The following is a 21398-nucleotide window of genomic DNA, read 5'->3' on the forward strand; positions in this document are numbered from 1 at the left end:
TATAAGCTAGGAGGAACATGACGTTTCTGGAACTCCACGTATTTTCCTTTCTTTTCAGCAAACTAAGAATTTACAGGCAAAGTCCAAAATAAACTTTCATTTGCACTCCAGTCAAGGGGGAGTGATGAGATGCACGTTGGTTAAGCCCAGCTTCCCAGAAAAGTGCTGGTTTTGAGGGGTGCTCGTTTGCTTTTCGTTGAAAAGCTGGATGAACCAAACTCCCAAGCAGAGGAGAGCTCCAGCAGCCTTTCTCACCATCTGTTAGTGGTTAGCAGCCCAAGATTAAACCATCCAACTTCAAAGCTAAGAAGAAATTCTCACCATTACTGTTTGTTCAGCTCCTCCCATCTCATCTTTAGCCAAGCAATAATCTGGCTCTCACCCATGGATCGTCCAAGGGATTTGGGAGCTGTAAATGTTCCTGTCTCTGGCCATATTTGGGTTTTTCAGCTGGTGAAAGGCCAAAGGGCACATCAGAAATCCCATCACTGCTCCTGAGGAAATCAGGGGGATGCCATGGAACAGCAGAGGCCTCCAGATACGGGAAAAGGACTTTTGGTTCACTCTGAGAAAAGCCTATCCATAATAAGTTTATTCTCCAAGTTTCTTCCTGGGCTCAGTACTCCCCAACTCACACAAACAGATGGGGAAGGGGAGGTGCCACTATGAACCAAGATAAAAACCAGAAGCAAGGGAGTCAGTGCATGTTACACACCACTAACTCCCAGTCACGCCCTGGAGACAGTCCCTGCAACAACACAATTGTCTAAATTTGGGTGCTTAAAAGGTGGGGAGTGGAAAGGGGAGAGAAAAGAAGGTAACAAAGAGAGCAAGACAGCACAGCACTTCATGCTCAGAGACACCTCCTGTCTACAGCAAGAGCAGGAAGGCATCTGTCATCAAGTCTGGATTGGAGAAGCGCAGGACAGCCAGAGCAGCTGCCAGTCCCAGCAATCCCCTCCTAAGAACCAGATTCCATGTCAGGACAAGGTGTTTTGCAGCCAGAGAATGCAGCAGCACAGTTTGGTGGAGGCTTTTTTTTACCTCCTTGGTACATTTGACTTTGGGAAAATATTACTGACTTTAAAAACACCAGTTTATGCAGAACTCCTGATGGAACATTAGCAGGTGATGAAGCTGAGACAGGAAACCTCCAGGTAACCCCACTGCCTTCAAAACAATGAGATGTTATGAGAGACATGCTTGGAGAACCATCTGTGCAGCTATGGAGGTAAAAGCCTGTTCCTGCAGCATCTCAGTGAAACACAGCTCATCCTTCAGCACAGCTTGCAGAGAGAAAAAAATTAAGAGAACTCTCAGCAAAGTGGACTCCTCAAGAAGATCGACCTGCACTCACCTTCCTCACAGAGCTTGTTATTTACTAGAATAATGATTGCAGGAGTGCAGGCCTTTTTGAGGAAACAAACTGGTGTTTCCTAAAGATCTGCATGGGGGAAGACAATGGAACTGCCTCAACCCCAGATTTAATTACACACTCTCATGCCAAGGATAAAAATGCCATGTGTGCCACATTCAAATCAGCATTCAGTTCTCTATTGAGTTCAGAAGATCAAAAGCTTACGTTCATCTTGCAGGCGAGGCAACAACAAAATTGGAGACCAGAGTGTTTGAAGCTTTCCAAGGTAAGTACAAATGGATTGGACATTCACTAAGAACCAAAGGAAGGCACCTGGAAAACTGCAGAGACAATCTCTGAAGACCAAGAACCCAAAGGCTTGTCATAGCACCGATCCCATACTTAGGAATTGCCCCAAAAGCAGCACTGCTGTCTGCCAAGAGGAAAAGGGGGCTGGATGCAGAGCCCTGGTGTCCTTCAAATACCATTACTGGAGAAGTGACTGCTCCTCCTCTAAAGGCCATGAGAGGTAAAAAAACCAGGAAACTTCATCAATAGAGGCAAGGGAAGACAGGTGAAGATGCAAAGCAGACAGACCTTCAGCAAGAAGTGGGAGAGCTTTGTCTGCAGACAATTCCGGTCCAGGCAGTCAGAGACAGGGAAATGACAGGCACACCACAACTGTCCACTCAAAGGGTGTTTTTTTCCCCATTAGCTACCCTGAACCACTCCTACTGGAGAAATGAAAAAGTATTCTGAGGGCTGCCAGCTTTAGTAAACATCAGGGTCAATCAGGTAATCCAGGTCCTGAGACAGCAAGTTTGGGATGAGAAGATGAGCCTTATGAAGTGCCACAGGAGTTTCTGAAACCCCTTCCAGTGTGGTTAAGACACTCTCCTTGCATTTCATTTATTCCTGCCTTAGTCTAGGACCTGCAAAACCAGGGGCATGAAGGGGGACACACAATTTACCTCTTCACCAGAAGCAGCAATGCAAGGCAGAGCCAAGCCCAGCCACCCAGAACCCAGGCCAAGATGCACAAATTCCATGCTCTGTACCAGATACCAAACAGGGATCAATTGTCCACTCAGTACAGAAGGATCAAAAGCTCACAGGAACCTTAGAGGCGAGGTGATGACAAAGTTGAAGGCAGGAGAGCTTAGAGGCTTTCCAACTTGGAAACGGGCAGATTGGACATTCACCAAATCCTGCAGCACTGCCACTCCAACCTTGCGGCTCAGCTGACCATGCAAAGGAGAGTGAAGTTCATGCACAGACACAAAACATGAAGCTACTTCAAAACATTCACCTGGGGCAAGCACACGCTGCCAAAGCATCCACAAACACACGAGAACAAAGCGTTTCTTCTCACTCTGGGATCCCATCCCTGCTTTGAGGGCTGCTTTGTGCACGGCACATGAAATAGCGATCACATGAAAACAGAAGTCCTGCTAGGAGCAGGAACCACAGACCTAGCCAAGCCTGAATTAACTGGATCAACTTTTATCTTAAGTACAGAACTCTCTTTGCTTCTGTGTCCTTAGGCCCTGAGAACCTTGTATTCATGGTATCCATAGCTGGAAAAAGCATGGCTTGAAAGGATCCACCCTTAGTCCTGTAGAGACTCTGAGAGTTAAGACACTTCTGCAGGAAGCAGAAGATGGAGAACTGAATCCCTTCATGTCAAGAAGGACACTAAACCCAGGACTCCTTCCAGCAGTTGGTCTCCCCACTGAGCTATTCCAGGCAGCAGGATCCTCCCAACACAGTGGCACACAGCAGAGGGGCACCCAAGCACTGTACCTGCCCCTCTCCCTCAGACACCTGAGCACGCTGTGTTCCACCCAGGCCTGGTCCCTGCAGGCAGCTCCAGGACAGAGCCAAGGTGTGGTTCCCAACACAGATGAACCATCCTGAGCCCCAGGCGGCTCCCAGCAGGGACAGTTTCCCTCCTGCACCTCGCACCTTCAGGCTGGCACACGGAGGGCTGGCCCAGGGGACTGAACGTGAAAAGCACCATTCTGTGCAGGGCTGGGTTTGAGCCAGCCTCGCTCCCTGAGCACGCAGGGAATCCTTATCCCACCGGCTGCAACTCCCAGCGCCAGCACAGGAAGCTGCAGGAACACACAGTCCGTGGGGGAGAGGGAAGGAAGCTGGATCACCCCTTCCAGCTGCAGTCCAAGCACAGAGCAGCTCAGGAGGCTCACAAGCTGAAATCCTGCTTGTGTTCTGGCTTCCCAAGCACTGCAGTTCCAGATCCCAGGAAAACTCAGCTAAGAAGAAGTTTGCTCTTGCGGGGAAAAGGGAGTTCAGGTAAAAGGGAACCTTCGTGTCACCTTCCTCAGAGATCCCCCCTTGAGGCACACCCAAAGCTGAGCTGCTGCTCAGGGTCTCCAGAGCCACTTTTGGCTCTTGTCTCCCCCAGGCATTTCCCACTGAGCAGTTACAGCACAGCACTGCCGAGATGGGAACTTCTTAAAGCTTTTGGATCAGATGCACAACTCTTCACTGCCATTTTTAAATTACATTTCTTAAGCAGCACATGCCCAGAAAACGCAGTAATGTGAATTACAGTATTAAAAGACCATATCCCCATATTAAATATCACTTCATGCTACATCTTTTCCCGCTGCCTGTCAGGATTAAAGACCAAGATTTGACTCCCACAGCTGTACCAAAGCCCCCTCTCACAATACAGATCCCCAAAAGTGCCCAAATGAAAAGCAGTCACTCACGTGCAGAGAATTGATTGGTCCTCACGGTCTGCAAAACAAGAACAAACATGGTTACAGGGGTTTGTTTACACTGTTCTGTGATTTGCAATACTGTTTCTTTTAATTTAAAATTTTTAATATTCATTTTTTCAGTTTAAGAATTCTAAGGACACTCTGAAGTAATTTTAATAATATCCCTTTAATAATATCCCTTTAATAATATCCCCAGTTCACATGCACACACCCCTCAAACAACAGCTTAGAAGTTCCTAAAAGTTTTGCCATTTCAGATAATGAAGTCAAAATTCTGGTTCAATTTATTAATCATCCACAGTAAGGTTTTTGAATATATTTTCAGCTAAAGTGGACTTACACTTCTTATTCTGTTCGCATAAAGAATTTAAAACCTTATGTGAGGAGAAAACGTTTTAGTTTCAAGCACACAACCCTGACAACCACACACTTGGAAAGAGCACTGCCATCTCCTGCAAACAAGTGCTTTCCTCCACAGCTTTTTGTTTCCTTTTTTAAATGAACACACAGGCCTGAAGAGCTCCCACAATTCAGCTTATTCATGCAAGCCTTGTCCAAAGGACATCCAGGGAAACCCAAATGCTGCAGCACTGTGGCTCAGCACTTCTGTGCCACACAGAGCTGTGCTCACGATCTTTGAGAAGAACTCCTGAAGGTCAGACACAGCCTGCAAGGGCTATTTCATCATGGCAAGAGCTCCACAGAATATATTTCAGCACCATATTAAAAATTATATCATCAAAACATCCAAATATACCTGCAGCAAGTAAAACATTTCAGTTCAAGTCTCTCAGAGCAGGCAGATGCTCCTCGTGCACGCTACCACCACAGGCTGAGGCACAGATGCCACCCCTGGCAAGTTTTAGACTGCATTAACACCAACTATGACAAAAAATGGAGGTGCTTTCTGGCTGAGAAATGTTAAAAACATGCAGTCAGTTGTACTTTGAAGCCGTTGTTCAAAAATACTAAGAACTAGGAGTGATCCCCTCGCGTGCTGTGCAGAGCAGCTGCACTGGGCTGCGCTTTACCAGGGGCAGAACATGAATCCTGCAGCCTGTGACTGTGTCTTGCAAGCAGATGTGAGCTCCAAAAATCCCTCCTGAAGGGTAACAAACAGCAGAATGAGTGCAGGAAAACTGAAATATTAGTTTAGATTATTAAAAAGTGGGAAAGAAAAATTCCAAGAGTTGGTGACCCTCCTGACAATCCTGCAGGGATGCTCCCGGATCATTCCCTACAGCTGCATGAGGTGTAGCAACTCCTGCACAGACACACCAAAAAAAGAAAGGAGAAGCCTGGGACTGCAAGAAATGAAAGGTGAGAGTGGGCAAAAGCAGTGGGAGTATGACAAGAGAAACATTAAGAAAACACTTGTTTATGTTCTTCTGGGTTTGATATCTGGGAGCTGGTCTTGCAAGACCTACCAAAAATAAGTTTTTGGTGCCAGGAGCAGCTGCAGGGCAGGGCTGCAGCCGCAGCTGGGTGTCCTGCACAGACTGAGCAGTGCAGCTCTGTGACCCTGACCTGCTTAGGGGCAGCCAGCAGTGACTCATGCACTGAGCTCCGTACGCCAGCAAAAACTCAAGGTGACGCAGGACAGGACAAATCATCTGTTCTTTCAGAAGAAACAGCGGAATGAAAGCCAAGTCGGTACCATGAGTAGGGTTGAAAGTCAGTATTTCTTAGCTTTAGTATTTACTGAGGCGTTTTTTTAAAGTGACAAGTTGATTTTTCCCTTTCTTACTTCCCGGGAATCACTTCACTCTAATTTTGTCACTGTAGCTAGGCCATTACCTCAAAAAACACAGTCTCCTCTAAACTAGAGCTCTTCAGTTTGGAACTTCAAAAAAACTTAACACAGCTAGCATTTGCCTTGAAGTTTAATTTATTTAAAGACAGTGTGTGTTTGTCAATGCTTTGGATCATGACATTTGTTACCTGTGCATTTACCAGGCAATGCTACTGTGCAACAACACACAAGGCACACTGCATAAATGAATTTTCTCACCCAATTAGTCCTAGAGACAATCTACAAGTCCAGAAAGTTGTATTTATTTGTCATTGCCAGAAGCTCCAGCAAGTGCAGCCAAGCTTTTTAATTTTCTCTGTCCAGGAGCCTGAATGGACACAGACCCTACAAAGTAAATTATCTGCACTCAAGTGCAGATCAACTCCAAATCCATTTCTCTGTGTCCATCTGGACTCTGAACCTCACAGACCGTGAAAGTGGAAGTAAGACAACAGCAAGCTCCAGGTTTTGCCTTGTGATCCTTCCCTTATGCTGATGGCCAGTTCCAGCACCCAACACTGACCTGACAGTACCCAAACCTACACATGAAAGCTCGGGGTGATGCTTCACACAGTGTCCAATGCCAGGTACCTTCTGGCCCAAGGAAGAGCTGATCTCCCCAGACTCACTCTGAAAAAGCCTCTGACAAAATGACTAACGTGGAAGGGTTATTTGTGGCTGGTTTCTTCAGCTCTTCTCCTCCCCCAGAAAACACGATGTGTCTGCAGCCTTGATTTCCGAGCAGGTGGTTCCCCTCCTCAGGACTGTACCTACATTCCACTCAGCCTGCCTGGAAGGGCTGAGCCCATGTGTGGCTCTTGCCAGATTTGTTCTCTGGGGTGAGGCAGAAGCTCTGAACTCCTCTGAGCAGGCTCCAGGGCTTGGCTGATCAGGGGTTAAAGCAACTCAGCTCACTCATCAAAGATGCTCAGTAAGTCAGTTCAGCTCAATCAGGTGAATATTAGCACGAGGATGAGGACATTTAAGAGGCAATGAAATAACACCAAGCTCTTAATTTAAGTAACATCACAAGACAACCCTTTGGTTTTAATCACAAACCAAAACAGGCAAGTCCCATTGGAATCTACCACTTATGCAGCTTGGATTTAAATATCATCCAAGGTCTTCAAGCTACACTGAAGACCACAACATTCAAGTTGCACAGAAAAGATTTTATCCAATATCCCTAATTTGAAAATCAGAGTTAAAGTCATGCAGAGTCTAAGAATAAAAAAAAATTATTTTCTGCTGATGAAGTAACACTTTCTGTAGACTAGGATATCCTTTTGAATGGAAGAATCTGGAAGCACGAAGGCAATACAACCTGATACTCCAAAAACTTCCAGCTTTAGGCTGGAGCTCCCCCCCTGCTGTAATTCAACTTGAGCAGCTGTTGATGTCTCCTTTCCTCTGCCCAGTGTCCCATCCCATTCCCCCCTTGGAACCAGCAGCTGACTGGGCACATGCACAGTAGCTGATGGAACAGCAAAATTTAGTTTTCAACCAGATCAGCTCCCTGGTGGAGTTTGTAACAGAGCCAGACAAACACTGGAACTAGCATATGGAAAATGAGAACCACCTCTTGTGCCAGCTTCTGAGGCTCTGGTCACCCTAAAGCCACTGTGAAAAGCACATTGCCCAGCCCAGGTGAGCTGCAGACTCTTCCCAGAGAATGTCTTTCACTCCTGCTCCTCTCACCTCCACCCACGGGCAGGATCTGAGCCCCAGGTGAGGAGCAGCAGCAGCCCCACAAAACCCCTCGTACTACAGGGAGAAACCCTTGGAAGAGAGGCCAAGGAGAATTACCAGAACACAACACAGGAAGAATTACAGCTCTAAAAGTCATTTTTACCTACTCTGCTCTCCCCTCCCCAGAGGAATTAGCTCTGGGGACAGCAGCTGGCAGCTGCTCAAACAAACGTGGTGCTCAGCAGCAGAAGGGCTTTTAAAAATCCAGTCAGAATAGATCCTGATGTTATAATAAAATTCAGGAAGTGTTGGCTGTCAGAATACAAAATCATTTGAGGCTACAGCCCTTCATTCACCAAGCTATATCCTCCCAAAACAGCCTAGCCCTAACAAACCCCTGTTAACTCCAGGGGAAGGCTCCAGATGTACATTAAACATTTGTTGGGTAATTGGTTCAGGCAGCACGTTCTGAAAAGTTGTAGTTCCAACCTATAGACTCTGTCTAGAAAAGAATTACAGTATTTTAAAAGCAGCTTTTCTTAAAGGCATAACTTTGTTCTGCTCTGGTCACACTGTAGTCATTTATAAACTGATATAAGACAATCAAACAGAAAAGCAAAAATCTATCTTCAAGTTTCCCACTCAAACTCAAAGGCAGCAACATTTCAAGCACAGGAGCTTTCTCACAGAGCAGAGTTTACAAGCACACAGATACCCAGCCTCTACAACTGGCTTTGCTCCAATTACCCTTTACTATATTGATATTTTGAGTATTGCAAATGTCCAGATCTCTCTCACGATTTGACTGGGAATGAATGGAAGGAGCCATTTGGAGCTGTCCCTGAGTGACCTGCCCAACCAGAAAGGCATTTTTTGAATTAGCACTCATTGATAAATCTATGAAAACAATTCCACGTGTGCCTTGCCTGCTTTCAGCTTTAACCTCTCTCTGATTACAATTCTTATCAAACAGGAACTTCCATACAGACCCTGTCTCTCAATCCCCTTATTTAAGGTAAGAACATGAAATAAGTGTGCCAAGGTGAAAAAGGTTCAATCCAGCAAAGCAGTGAAAATGGATGTGAGTTTTAACCTGCTTTCCCAACTCAGGCTGGGGAGAAAGCAAAGGGCTACCACACATCCAGCCAGCAGAAAACCATGGAGAGGAAAATGGTTCTTATTTGCAGGTACAGCAAGGGTTGTCCTCCCCCAAAGCCAAGCACAAAACTCTTGTGGATCATTCATTCTGGCATAGCCTTTCCTTTTCCCTCTCCAGAGCAGTGATCAAATGCCAGCCCCATTTCTGCAACAGACATCAAAAAAAATCCCAGCTTTTTTGGGGGGGTGGAGGAGGCAAATTCTTTGATATTCTCAAACAGGAGACATCATTGGCTTTCTAAAAAGAGACCCCACGGAGGGGAACGGAGGGTGCTTGTTTATTTGTAGGTGGTATTTCATCCCCAGGTGCCACAGACCAAAGCCCAGGAAAAGCTCCCTGGTGGATGGCCTTGTTTGTTGTGGATGCAGGCTCCAAGGATCTGTTGTATGTGTGCCCTCTGCTGTAAGTGAACAGGCTCAGATATCAATCTACCCAAGGTCATTTAAAAATTGCATTCCTGACAAGTTCTGTGAAAACGGGTCAGTGCCTGGGGGAGAGGGACCTTCCCAGCAGCACAGATTTTGCTGCTGCCAGAGCACTCACAGGACCAGGCCATGAACGCTTCACGGCAAGAAAAGCACGCAGGTGGTCCCACAACCTGCCACTCTTTGATTCCAAGCTTCCAATTATTTTCTTTTTCCTATTTTCCCGCTGGGCTGACAAGCATGGGAAGAGATCTGCTTACAGAGATGAAGCATGCCTTTTTAATTTGTGTTTGTCTTTCAAATGTTGCCTGGTTACTCCCTAAACTATCATCAAACACTTAGCACTGCAAAGTGACTTGCAACAAACACCTCTACCCAGAGCCAGCAGGAAGAGTGACAGGCACAAGTTTGCTTGCTGGGCACCTACCAGGCCAAATGCGCCCCGCCACACTTGTGGGCACCACGAGATTGCTGGCTATCCTACATTTCACCTCCATCTGCAGCTGTGCAATCATCTCCATGTGCAGCTCACTGCTCTCAGCGCTGCTCTGCAGCCTCCCACAGCCAGGGCAGCTTGCAGGAATAAATCAGCATTGTGCCCACTGTGACCCATCAAACGCTCCAGGGAACTTGGCAGGAAGCAGGACATTTGCTAACGATACAAAGTTGACATTTCAAGTTTTAACACCTAAATTTCACCAAGTTAAAACTGTTTAAAGTTTTAAAGAAGCTGAACCTACACATGCCCGAAGTGTCTGATGTGACACATCCAGCAGTGCTACGGGAGCTGGACAGTATCACTGTCAGGTTACCCACTCAGGAGGTTTCAGGTGACTACAGGATGGAAACATCACAGGTATCTCCAAGAAAGGTGAGTAGGATCATTGCACTATCCTTCCAAAAGCTGAAAGGAACCTCTGGAAGTCAGAAATTCTCAAGGACACTTCAGGGGAAGCCACCTCTCATGGTGCACCTTCAAACTGCATTTGTTTTTGTCTTCTTGCCTTGTCATCATCAACTCATTCATATGTTGGTCAGGTTTTACATCCAACTCTTATTTCTTTCAAACTGCCAAGCAATGAACTTGCAGAAATTCTCATTCTTTGTCCCAAAAGGTGTAACATTAATTTATACCAGAGGAAAGATTAAATTCAGGTGCAGTCCACTCCTTGTGGGTATCCAGTGGTTTAAAGTCTTAGAATATTTATCAGCTTTGCTTCATCAGTGCTCAGACACTTTTGTCTCAGAACACTGAAAGCCCCCAGTACCGCTCAGACATCAGTCCATGGAGAATTACATCAACCCTCTTCCTGCAGCCCAGCTTCAAAGGCAAATCCAACAGAGCTGCTTTAAATCAATCAGCAGTCGGCAGCTCTGGGTGTTCACCTGGCATTTCCCACGCAGCCTGATACACGACAGACACAGCCAGCGTCTCCTGCATTTCCTCTGCCTGGCTGAGAACTGTCAGCTCGAGCTGCCACAAACCCTTTTAACAAAGCAGCATTTCACTCCTGCCTCTTGCTGCAGGAGATCCCCAACTCTGCAGTGAAGGGTCACTGAAACACCTCTCCACTGTGGGGTGGGGCATTGGTGTAAACACTAGGTGTTCCTGCTATTTGTTGAGTTAAAGTAACAAAAGATTTTATTAAAAAGGGGGAAAAAACATGTGGTTCTATCCTTTCCTCTGGAACATCTGAGATAAATCACAACAGCCACGCTCCAGGTTTGCTGCTGGCTGAGTCCATTACGTTAATAATTAGCAGTGATACATAGCAGAGGTCACTCGAAGCCCAGTCATGGCTTACCCTGCCACTTGTTACAGTGACCCACAGCACTGGATACAGGGAGTTTTTGCATGTCTGCAGCACACGAGGTGACCACGCTCATTATTCCCTCACCCAGCACAGCCCCAGCCTGGGAGGACTCAGCCAAGCTGTGAATTGAGACTATTTTAGAAATCACGAGCGAGGCATTTGCAACATTAGCTTGAAATTCCCCAAATTCCTGAGGAGAAAACTGTGACGTGCTCAGCCCTGCCAGCCAGGGCTGAGTCAGCACAAGAGGACAAAACAAACAGGACTATGTCCTGCCCACCACATGCAGCTGGGGGTAGCTTCCCTGCCACGTACCAGGGAGAACTGGAATTTTATTTCACTTTTTAGCCCTAATTAAGTTTGAAGAACCTTAACTATGGTTTAGTTTTCACTATCAGTCTTTCACTCCCTTTATTAAATATCATTAAGAGAAGCTCTAGTAGATCTAATTTAGAATTTACAACAGAGCTGCTAAGTTTGTGAACAGCAGTTTATAGGTAACGTGCTGCCCCCGTACCAAATTCAAACAGGTATGGGTTTATTTATCCAGCCTCTTCAAAGAGGGGACTGCTGTAATTTAGGAGATGAGCAGAGCACACAAGGCAGCTTCAGTTCGGAGAAAATCAGGGAAAACTCCCTGGGCTCCTGATCCCCACAGTGCCAAGCTCGGGGCCAGGCACAGCTGCTGGGCCCAGCTCGCTGCCCAGGCCAAGGGCTGGGTCACACAGGAGGGTTTCCTGCAGCTCAGCTGAAGGGCAGTGACAGTCCAGAGGGAAAGACTCCCCCGACTGCCCCGGCCACAGCTGCCAGGACTGATGCCCGTGGAGCTGCTGAGACACAGGAGCAGGTCTCTGCCCTCCTGACTTGTGCCTCCCAAGGAGCCCTCCCAGGAGAACTGAAAATCCACACAGGCCATCCCTACGCTTACATTTCAGCTCTTATTTGCATTCTGCTTAGCAGTAACCTAAGATTAGTAGTAGCTGGCAAGCCACAGGCTGGACAAGGTTTATTTGGACTGCAGAGCACTCAGCATAGCAGTGGTTTCCATTCTCCATCAATCCTGCTTAAGTTGTTCTACTTCCCATGTAGGACAATTTTGTTTAGACAAAGATTACACTGTCAACTGAGACAATGATTCAAGGAGGCCCTTTAAGATCTGCCATGAAAGCTCACTCATTTAACTTTTGCTCTTCTCCTTTCCAAACAAACAATCTAGCACAAACCACTTAACAAAACGGGCTGGCAACTTTCACTCCAGTGACCTCTTTCCCAAGCTGTTTGATTATGCCTGAACTCCACGAGTTTGGGGAGAGAGCAAGTGTGACAACAGTGACACAGCAGGGGCATGGTTTGGTGTTGTGTTCAGTCACACACAGGACAGAGATCACCTCACACATCACCCCACCACAGCAAGGCCAGCCACGTGCAGGGACCCATTCCAACACCTCGGCCTGGCTGCTGCTGGGCAGTGAGTTGTAAGGATTTTTCTGAAGGATATATCCTCAGTCCCACAGCCAGTCTTGTGACAAACATGGTTATGTGGAAATATTTTTGGTCACAGATTTGCTCCACAGACTCCTTACACCTCTGCTCTTCAGCACTGGAGTTACTATTTTTCCCAACACAAGAAATTCCAAAACACTTTTGCAAGAGAACATGCAAAAACCACTGCTACATTCTCATGAGACATTTCAGGAGACAAAAGCTCTGGAGTTTTCATCCCTTTACAGCCGAGCCCACCATGTGAGTGTGGAAAGGTACAGCACAACCCACTTCATGTGCTGTGTGTGTTCAAGCTGAACATTTGTCTGCAATTAAGATTTGGGGAGGGCAGGGTGGGTACCTCAAATCAAGTGAGACAGTTCAAACACTAAAATCCTTTCATCAAAAGACCCAAGTCAGTGGTACGTTCATTTTAAACACAAATTTGCTTTCAATTTGATTCTGCATAGGTTTTAAAGAAGTTCAACAAGTCAGAGGACAAACACCACACTCCCACCCTCTTGTGCCTGAATCACCACTGAGTTCACAATAAATTCCAGTTCAGCACAACAGTGTGCAATTGCACAATATAAATCCATCCATCAGCTTTTAAGACAAAGTCACAGATCTCTTCTCCTTTGGAGGAAAAGTGTCGACCTTCATTTCTGTAAGGTCAGAAGAGCTTTTACTCACATGAACTTGTGCACACACACAAGAATCTTCCTCTAAACATGAGCATCATATAATCCTTCTGCTATTTACAGGGGGAAATCCTTAAAATCTCCTTCTCTCTCCCCCTTGAGCACACAGGCCTGACACAGACATTATTTCCTGGAAGTACAAGGCACTAACACCCATCCAGCAGTTTCACAGCAGATACGCTGGTAACTGAAGGGCTCCTTCCCTCATTAGGAGTCACTGGTTATCAAATGGCTGTGACTGCTGTTTTAACACTGTTTCCATCTAATAACCAAGTGTACATGACACTAAAAAGGGGGGTAATATCTGCCCGTTGAAGCAGGAGGGGAACAGGAGGAGCACCTCCCTACCAACAACTTCTCCTCATCCATTTTCAGCACCTAATATCACCTTTCCTCCAGACTTAGTCCTTCTTTAGAAAAGTATGTGAAAAACAAGGTACAGGAAAGAAGATAATCATTGCAAAAATTTTTGACCCAGTATTATGAACTCATTCCTGTACTAAAGGCAGTAATATTTCCTTGTGGTTTTGTGAAGAAAAATTTAATTTCATCTTTTAAATCCCTTTCTTTTGAAATGCTGAATGTCACCACGAACAACTTCTGCTTTAAAAAGAGATACAATGCCATTTACCTCTTGTTGGCCTGTTGAACACTCCAGAGCAGTAGATGGAAAGCACCCAATACAGACTAATTAAGCTCCACGCACTCATCATAAACTCACAACTGTGCTGCAGTTTCCAGCGGTGCCATCAGGCTCTGCAGAGCCAGCTGCAGCAGATTCCTGCACTCCCACCTCTCCTGTCCATGGCCAGTGAGGCAAACAGGAACCCATCCCAATCCCAACCCTCCAGCACGAGGAACACCCACGGCCACTTAACCCCCCTGTCCTTCCACGTGCAGGCTCCAAACTAAACTCACTGACAGGGCAAGGCAGACCTGGAATCAGGATGTTGGTCTGACAGCAGGCACTGTAAGGATTGAAAATAGGAGGTAAGGATGATTCCCCATGAGACTTTCACAGCAAATTCTCCTGCAATTTCCTGATCCATGTACTCCTCACCCAGGCTTTAGGCACCCACTATATCCTGAGGCACAGACTATCACAGTTTAGCTCTGCTGTTAAAAAAAATTGCTTCTTTTTGCTGTTTTCAACATGTCACCTGCAGATTTCAAGTAGTGACTCTTTGTTCCTGCATAGGAAGAGATGGGTGGAGGAGGCTCACCATTCCCTCTGCCACTTCAGACTCAGACTTCTATTACATCTGACCTGAATTGTCATTTCCTTACCGAACAGTTTTGTTCATTCGGGTTGTTTTTTCAATGTCTCCTGCTCCATTTCCTCTTTGCCCAAAGCAGGGCAGGCCAGGGCTGTATAAAGTGCAGATTAAATCACAGAATGGTTTGGGTTGGAAGGAACTTTAGAGATCCTCCAGTGCCACCCCTGCCATGGCAGGGACACCTCCCACTGTCCCAGGCTGCTCCAAGCCCCAATGTCCAGCCTGGCCTTGGACACTGCCAGGGATCCAGGGGCAGCCACAGCTGCTCTGGGCACCCTGTGCCAGAGAACCACCCTCACAGAGAACAGTTTCTTCCTAATCTCCAATTTAAACTTCTGCTTTTTCCATTTAAATCCATTCCCCCATGCCCTGTCACCCTATTCCTTGTCCCAAGTCCCTCTCCAGCTCTCTTGGAGCCCTTTCAGGCCCTGCAAGGGGCTCTAAGGTCTCCCCAGAGCCTTCTCTTCTCCAGGCTGAATAACTCCAGTACTCAGAGCATCATCCTGGTGCCTCCTCTGGACTGGCTCTAGCAGCTCCACATCCTCCCTGTGCTGGACCCCTGAGCTGGAGGTAGCTCTGCAAGTGGGGTCTCACCTGTGTTTGTGCTTGGGGTGTACTGTAAGTCTATATACTATAAAAATATTATATTATTATAGATTGATTATATGTATTATGAAAACAGAAAGAAAATGTGTCAAGTCTGTGGTAAAAACGTTTCCTAGATTGATCCCTTTTCCACTTACTCCTCACGTTCTCTACCTGATTTGCATTTAGATGCATTTAGATTTCCACAGACCCTTCATCCCTTCAGCTCCTACATTACCGAGAGAATTCATCTTTCCCAAGATGTTTATGCACAACAAGCACAAACAGAGGAATGCAGGCTCCAGGGTTTGCAGCAGTAACTCCCAAACCATAAAAAGCACAAAACAATGGACAAGATTGACCAATCTTTAACCAGTTCTTTGCCTATATGAAGGCCTTTCCTCACACTGCAGTCACTTACAAGCCTCTGGTTAGGACTGTTACCAAACTCCTTCTGGAAAGCTGATCATGAGTATCGTGGTCTCCAGATTCCCAGATCTGAGCAGGACCCTCAGAGATGGCACCAGTAGCTCACATCTGGCTGCTCTGCTGCCAAATGTTTTATGCCAAATGTTTTTGTGCAGCACAGTCCATCAGCTATTCCATCTCTGAGATTCTTGCAGTTTTTCTATTTTCAACATTTTTCTACTTACAAACCCTTCAGAGTGATTTCCTGGTATTTTCCTCAAATTTTCCACAAGAAAATCCCTGAGCAACTTCAGAGTAGACATATATAAAGAGGTAGACACCTATTTTTTCCTACTTTCTCTTCTGCATTTTCCTTCTCCACACCATCTGATGGCTCTACCACCACACTGAGAAAGCCTTAGAACAGGATGAATTTGAATGCCCCAGGGTGATCAGAAAGCCATGAGCTTTTATTCACCTTGTTCTGTGAAACAGATGCACACCACCTTGCAACTCTGAATCCTTGAGGAAGGCTCACAAAGTCTGCCAGGAATTCCTGAGCAGCCAAGCACCTGAGAGCAGCAGGTCTGGACAAGTGAAAGGAGGCTGGAGATACACCAAGATATAAATTGATGTGACCCTGGGGTCAGAGCCAAGGAGAGCAGGACACCAGCAGCCCTCACTTCTCCCCTCTCGCTAAGGGACAAGCACCACTCCGCTGCTTGTTGCTTCCTTGCCAGAGGATAACAAAGAAATTTAAGTCGAGAGGAAGGGGGAGGGAAAAGGAGCTGCTGCAAGTGCTGGCAGGAGCAGTTATGGCATAGCTGCACTCTTAGTTCAGCAGCCCGGAGGAATCCAGGCACGGCTGACAAAACCCAGCTTTGTGCACAGCACGCAGCACCCGGCAGGGCTCTCACGCTGCTCTCAAGATTAGAACACATTGAAGGTTTTGTTACATCAAGGCATTACTGCCTGTGCCTGTCATCTCGAGGCTTGAGCCAAGCAGAAGCAAATTATCCATTTCACAACCACCTAGAAATAAAAAGAGTTTAATTTAAACTAAAGCTTCAGTGCAGGAGCAGGTGCTGACTGAGTAGTCGCACAAAATGATTCACCTCATGAATGATTTCCCAAGTTGGATGCACTTAAGTCTTGAATTCCTGTCTGTAGGCACAGTCACAATTCAATTATGAGGCCAGCTTGCATAGCAAGTTTTAAAATTAAAGTCATCTCTGGTTGCTCAGAATATCAACCAAAAAAGCCCATGGAAGTAGCTCATCTACTGCAGCATTTCACTTCAGCAGTGGGAAGAAAACCAAGGCACTGAAGAAAGTAAGAATTCCTTATGTAACAACTGTCACTCCTGTCTCATTTGTAAATACAAGAAAGTTACTGAAATTACATAAAAAAAAGATGTCAACTTCTAAGCAATTAAGCCTTAAGAGAGATTCGTTCACTTTCAATATCATCATTCCTAATTAAGCGCCCAACCTTGAGGCTGAACAATGGACATCTTGACACAGAGAAGGACAAAGGTCAGTAAAGAACCAAAACTTTCCCAGCAATAACAAAAATGTCAAAAATGCAGTTTTAGAACTAGATTGTGTAAATTCAACTGAGCTTGTTCAGTAAGTGCTTGCTACTGATGCCATCCACAGCTGGCCAAGCAAGGTGCAGTAATTCAAATCATGACAACTCCCAGCCCCTGAATCCCACAGGTTTAATATCAAGAGACAGAACACAAAAGTGAGGGGAAGGAGATGAAATATTGCAAAACAAGTTCAGCTGACAGAAGTATTTATCATTTTACTTCAAATTCAAAAATAATGAGGCAGGAGACTGTTTCAGCATGATGGATTTCAGTTTTTTCTACTTAATTTCTTGCTTCAAGAACCTCTTTCCCCGCACTCAGCCGTGAAGACACTGCATGTGACACTCCTGGAAGTGTACAAGCAAGCTGGCTGTTAATGGTATTGTCACCTTAGTATTTCTATTCCACACCTGCCCAAGTGGACCAAGTGAAACCCCAGAATTCCCAGTGTAACAATAAAGGGACCTACAAATCCTTCACATGACATTTACCAAGCAGCCAGTTCTGCTGAGATCATCATCCTGCACTTTGTAACTCGTTAAAAGGCCTCGGGGACCCTTTTGGGAAGCCAAGATGTAATGAAAATCCCAAGAACATTCATGGCACATTTATCAGGTTCCATCTGCTCCTCACAACAGAGAACACCAGCCGTCACTCCCAAGTTTTTCAGTCTCAGAGCAATTTTTCCCTCTTCCATTTGAAGATTTAATAAACCTTTAAAAGAAAAGAGTTGCCTTACTTTAGTTTCAATTCTTTTCTTCCGTATCTGGGGGTGGATATGCCCCCAAGGGAGGACTTAAATCAAGATTAACTACAAATATAGATCAATAAGGTGTTTTTAAGAGAGAAGTATTGCACCTGTAGGCAGTTCTGGCTTCTCCAACACCAAGTGTTCCCGTCTTACGCTGTTTCCGATAAACCTTCTCTGCAACAGGATTAAAGGCAGGCCTAAAATATCAGTGCTAATTTGGTGCTCATCAAGATGTCCTCAGGGAAGCAGGATAAAAAGAAGAGACTAAGCATAATTATACAAGAGTAATATTAATAGGCAAGCTGGGCTTTAGCCACAAAAAGTCAACAAGTTTTCCTTAATATTTCTTCCAAAGCACTTGTATGTCACTGAATAAAGAGGCACAATAAGACAAAGCCATACTTCCTCTAGAAATCCAGTGGGAAAATTGGAAGGGAAGAGGGAAAAGAGAAAGTCAGCTGTGGAAAAAACACTAGTGAAAAATTTATGAGTGCTTCTTTTGCACAATCAAGTCTCCCTTGCTGGTAAAATATTGCCACAGACCTATTAGCCCTTGAAAATTCATTTTCTTAAAGAAAATCCTAGTCTGTGGCAAATGTTTATGGCCCATAACTTTAAGCAGGACTGAAAAACTCTAGCAAGGCTTGCAAACTGTATAACCAAACGGAATTAAGGTCAACACTGTCACAGGGATTAGGACACCAGTTCCTTATGATCGTGTCAAGTGTCCAGCAGTGCTCTGTGGGGCCAACAGCAGCCCTACCCCACTGCTGGGCTTTATTTCAGTCCATCAGCCCTGGGATATGGGTACTCCCTGCTTCACCTTCTCCTCAGGGAAATGAAGGGAAAGTGCAGGAGAAATCCACTAAACCACCTGTGAAGTAACACCCTACTACCACAGCACTTTGAAAAATAATTACTGGGGGAAAGAGAGGGGAAATCCAGTCTGGAAAGCTGAATTGCAGGTTATTATCTTCTGCGGTCAGGCACTGGGTAATGAGTCTTTTCCTGAAGAGAAATCCTGACTGGCATAACTAGAATGCAGCCCAAGCCTTGCTTGCCTTAAACAAGACTACCTTCAGCTCAATCTTTGATGCAACCATTGCAGCAAAGGCAGCACCCAGGAGATCCAGCACTGCCTGAGTTTTGCTTTCCTTGCAGAACTGGCCCCAAATCCCTGTTGCCTCCCAGCTGCCCCACCACTGACCCCCTTCATCTGCAACACTCAGCCATGGAGAACAATTCTGCAGCTCCCTCTCCTGTGGCAGCTTCCAGAACTCATTCCAATACCACTCCCTCTCCAAACTGGGTTCTTGGATCTATTCTGTGCGTCAGAGCTCTTCCCCACCCCTCTGCCCTCTGTGTTTGGCAGGCACTGACCCACAACTCCAGCCCATTCTTCCCTCCCCAAAGGGCAGGGTGAGGGCTGACCTGGGCAGCCAGAGAGGCAGGAGGTCCCCCCAAACAGGAAATTCTTCAGGGGGCCAAGAACAGAGCAGGGTTTGATGGCTGGCAGGCAATGCTTCCACACAGACTTTTCCTACCACAGCACACACGGACAACTGCAGGGATCTGTTTGTATCCCCAGCTTAGGAAAATGTTCCAGCAATGTTTAAGACAAGGAATAACTATGGAGATGCACATGCACCAGTTCTGCTGACCAGAAAATCTTCTGCTTTCATAATCTAAATAGAAATCTCCATTTTCTTATTTAAGCACAAATATTAATTTAAACATACAAAACCTCAGAACAGCAGAAACTGGAAGCTGAGCTGTGACTGTCCATGCTCTGAATTAGAGGCATGAAAGCATTAAGAGAGTGAGTAACACTTTACTCACTGTGTCCCATTCTCAGCACAGAAAAATTGTGGTTTAAGGAATCAGGTTGCTCAGAGTCCCAGCTCAGGTCCAGGTATCCTGTTAATCACTGTAAACACAGCTCACAAACACCTGGAAATGAGTAGTTTGTGATTAGCTGCAAGGAAAATAAACATGATTATACTGCACAAAATACCACTGAACAGGCCAGGAAAATCCAGCCAACCACTTTCATTAATCTAAATTAGTGGCCAGGATATTTCTATTAGGGTAAGGTCATATTCTCCAAAGGAATTGCATTCCTATGGTTTCAGTTTCAGGTTTGAATCCTAATAATTAAACTTCAGACGTCAAATACTGGACACACAGCAGTCATTCATATCAAAAGAAACCTATGGATATGCTGTAACAGCAGTAGCATGACTTGCAATAATACTGGAAAAACTCCTCTCCCCAGCCCTCTCTTTGCCATCCCAGCTCTATCTCAGAGCAGCTACGTGCACAGACACAGACAGGAACTGCAGAACAACACTTTTGTAAGTACGTGTCAGTAACTTATCAGCAAAAGCATCCTGGCCAAGGATTCTGCTGCAAATAAGTGCTTGCAGAGACCTCTGATGATTAATCTGAAGCATTTTGATTAACCCAGCTAGTTCTTGGTTAGAGACATATTTCTACCAGCCAAAACTTTCTGACACATATTTTCTGTTTCGTTAAAAGCTGAGTGCCTGCTAAAACACAAGGCAGAGGTAGAAGATTAAAGACATTTTGCACAATGTGTTAAATACTTGATAGGGAAAACTCATCCTCACCAAATCCTGGGCACACTCAGTAGCTGACCTTGTGTCACCACTGATAACCAGAAAACAAATGGAATAATGTAATAATCTGCTACTGTTAAGACAAATAGCATTTGGTGCTCTAAGGACTACAAAAGCTTGGTTGCTGTAATTGCAAGTTTTATTTTCAGGGAGACAAACTCAGTTCCCTGCAGGGTCTCTCTGCATCAGGGCCCACCCCGAGGCCCTGGAAGCACAGAAGGAGCAGGGTCAGTGCCAGAGCTCCCCACTCCACCTGGCACAAACACTCACTGCTCACCCTCACCCTGACCAGCACTAATGCCCATCCTGGAGTTTTCATTTATCCCTGCAATGCAGTTGTGCAGACAAACCATCAATGGGAAATTCATTAACTCCTGCAAATGCTTCCTAAAATAAACAACTCCCATACAGGTGAAGGGCACTAGAAACACAGATTTAGTTAACTTTACACAAGTTATTCCCTAAATAATGGATCCCACTGCATGGGTTTAATTTTTCTTATTCCAAGCTATGCCTTCGTTTGTTCAAATGAGAAAGAACTCAGACAATCAAAATCAAAAAGAAAGCAAGCACAGAGAGATCTGATACAAAATATAAACCCCCATGCATCAGAAGGAAAGAAAAGAGGACTGTAACCAAACACACACCACCACGTGCATTTTTTTTTTATTCCACCTTACAAAACCAGTAACATTTGTCCATGTAGCAAGATCTCCAGAGATACAAATCAGTACCAGCAGGGTATGTGAGCAAATATATGGAGCACCCGGAGTGTGGCAACTACTGACATTGACTTACTTTATTAGAGGACATTTGTCTCAAGAACTTTTCAATGTATTCTTGAGACCATTTCAAGAGGTGCTTTCAGATTGGGAAGCCCTTAATCACAAACCACTTGAGACTGCTACAATAAACTCCTTAAAATAAATCTTAAGGTTTGCTCTGCTATTACTCCACATGGATTTATTAGGGGTCCTCTGA

At 45.5% G+C, this 21398-nt stretch overlaps 1 protein-coding gene across 4 annotated transcripts in view; it reads right to left on the minus strand.

Annotated features, from left to right (window-relative positions):
• The window catches only part of MYH10 (myosin heavy chain 10), a 91709-nt gene that overhangs the window by 54639 nt on the left and 15672 nt on the right, over positions 1-21398 (minus strand). For all 4 annotated transcript variants that reach the window (XM_048323836.1, XM_048323840.1, XM_048323837.1 and 1 more), the window contains one exon: positions 4093-4120. In XM_048323836.1, the coding sequence (XP_048179793.1) occupies positions 4093-4120 (28 nt within the window). The remainder of the gene's footprint in view (positions 1-4092; positions 4121-21398) is intronic.

The sequence above is a fragment of the Corvus hawaiiensis genome, chromosome 19, assembly GCF_020740725.1.
Source record: "Corvus hawaiiensis isolate bCorHaw1 chromosome 19, bCorHaw1.pri.cur, whole genome shotgun sequence".
NCBI classification, from domain to species: Eukaryota; Metazoa; Chordata; class Aves; order Passeriformes; family Corvidae; genus Corvus; species Corvus hawaiiensis.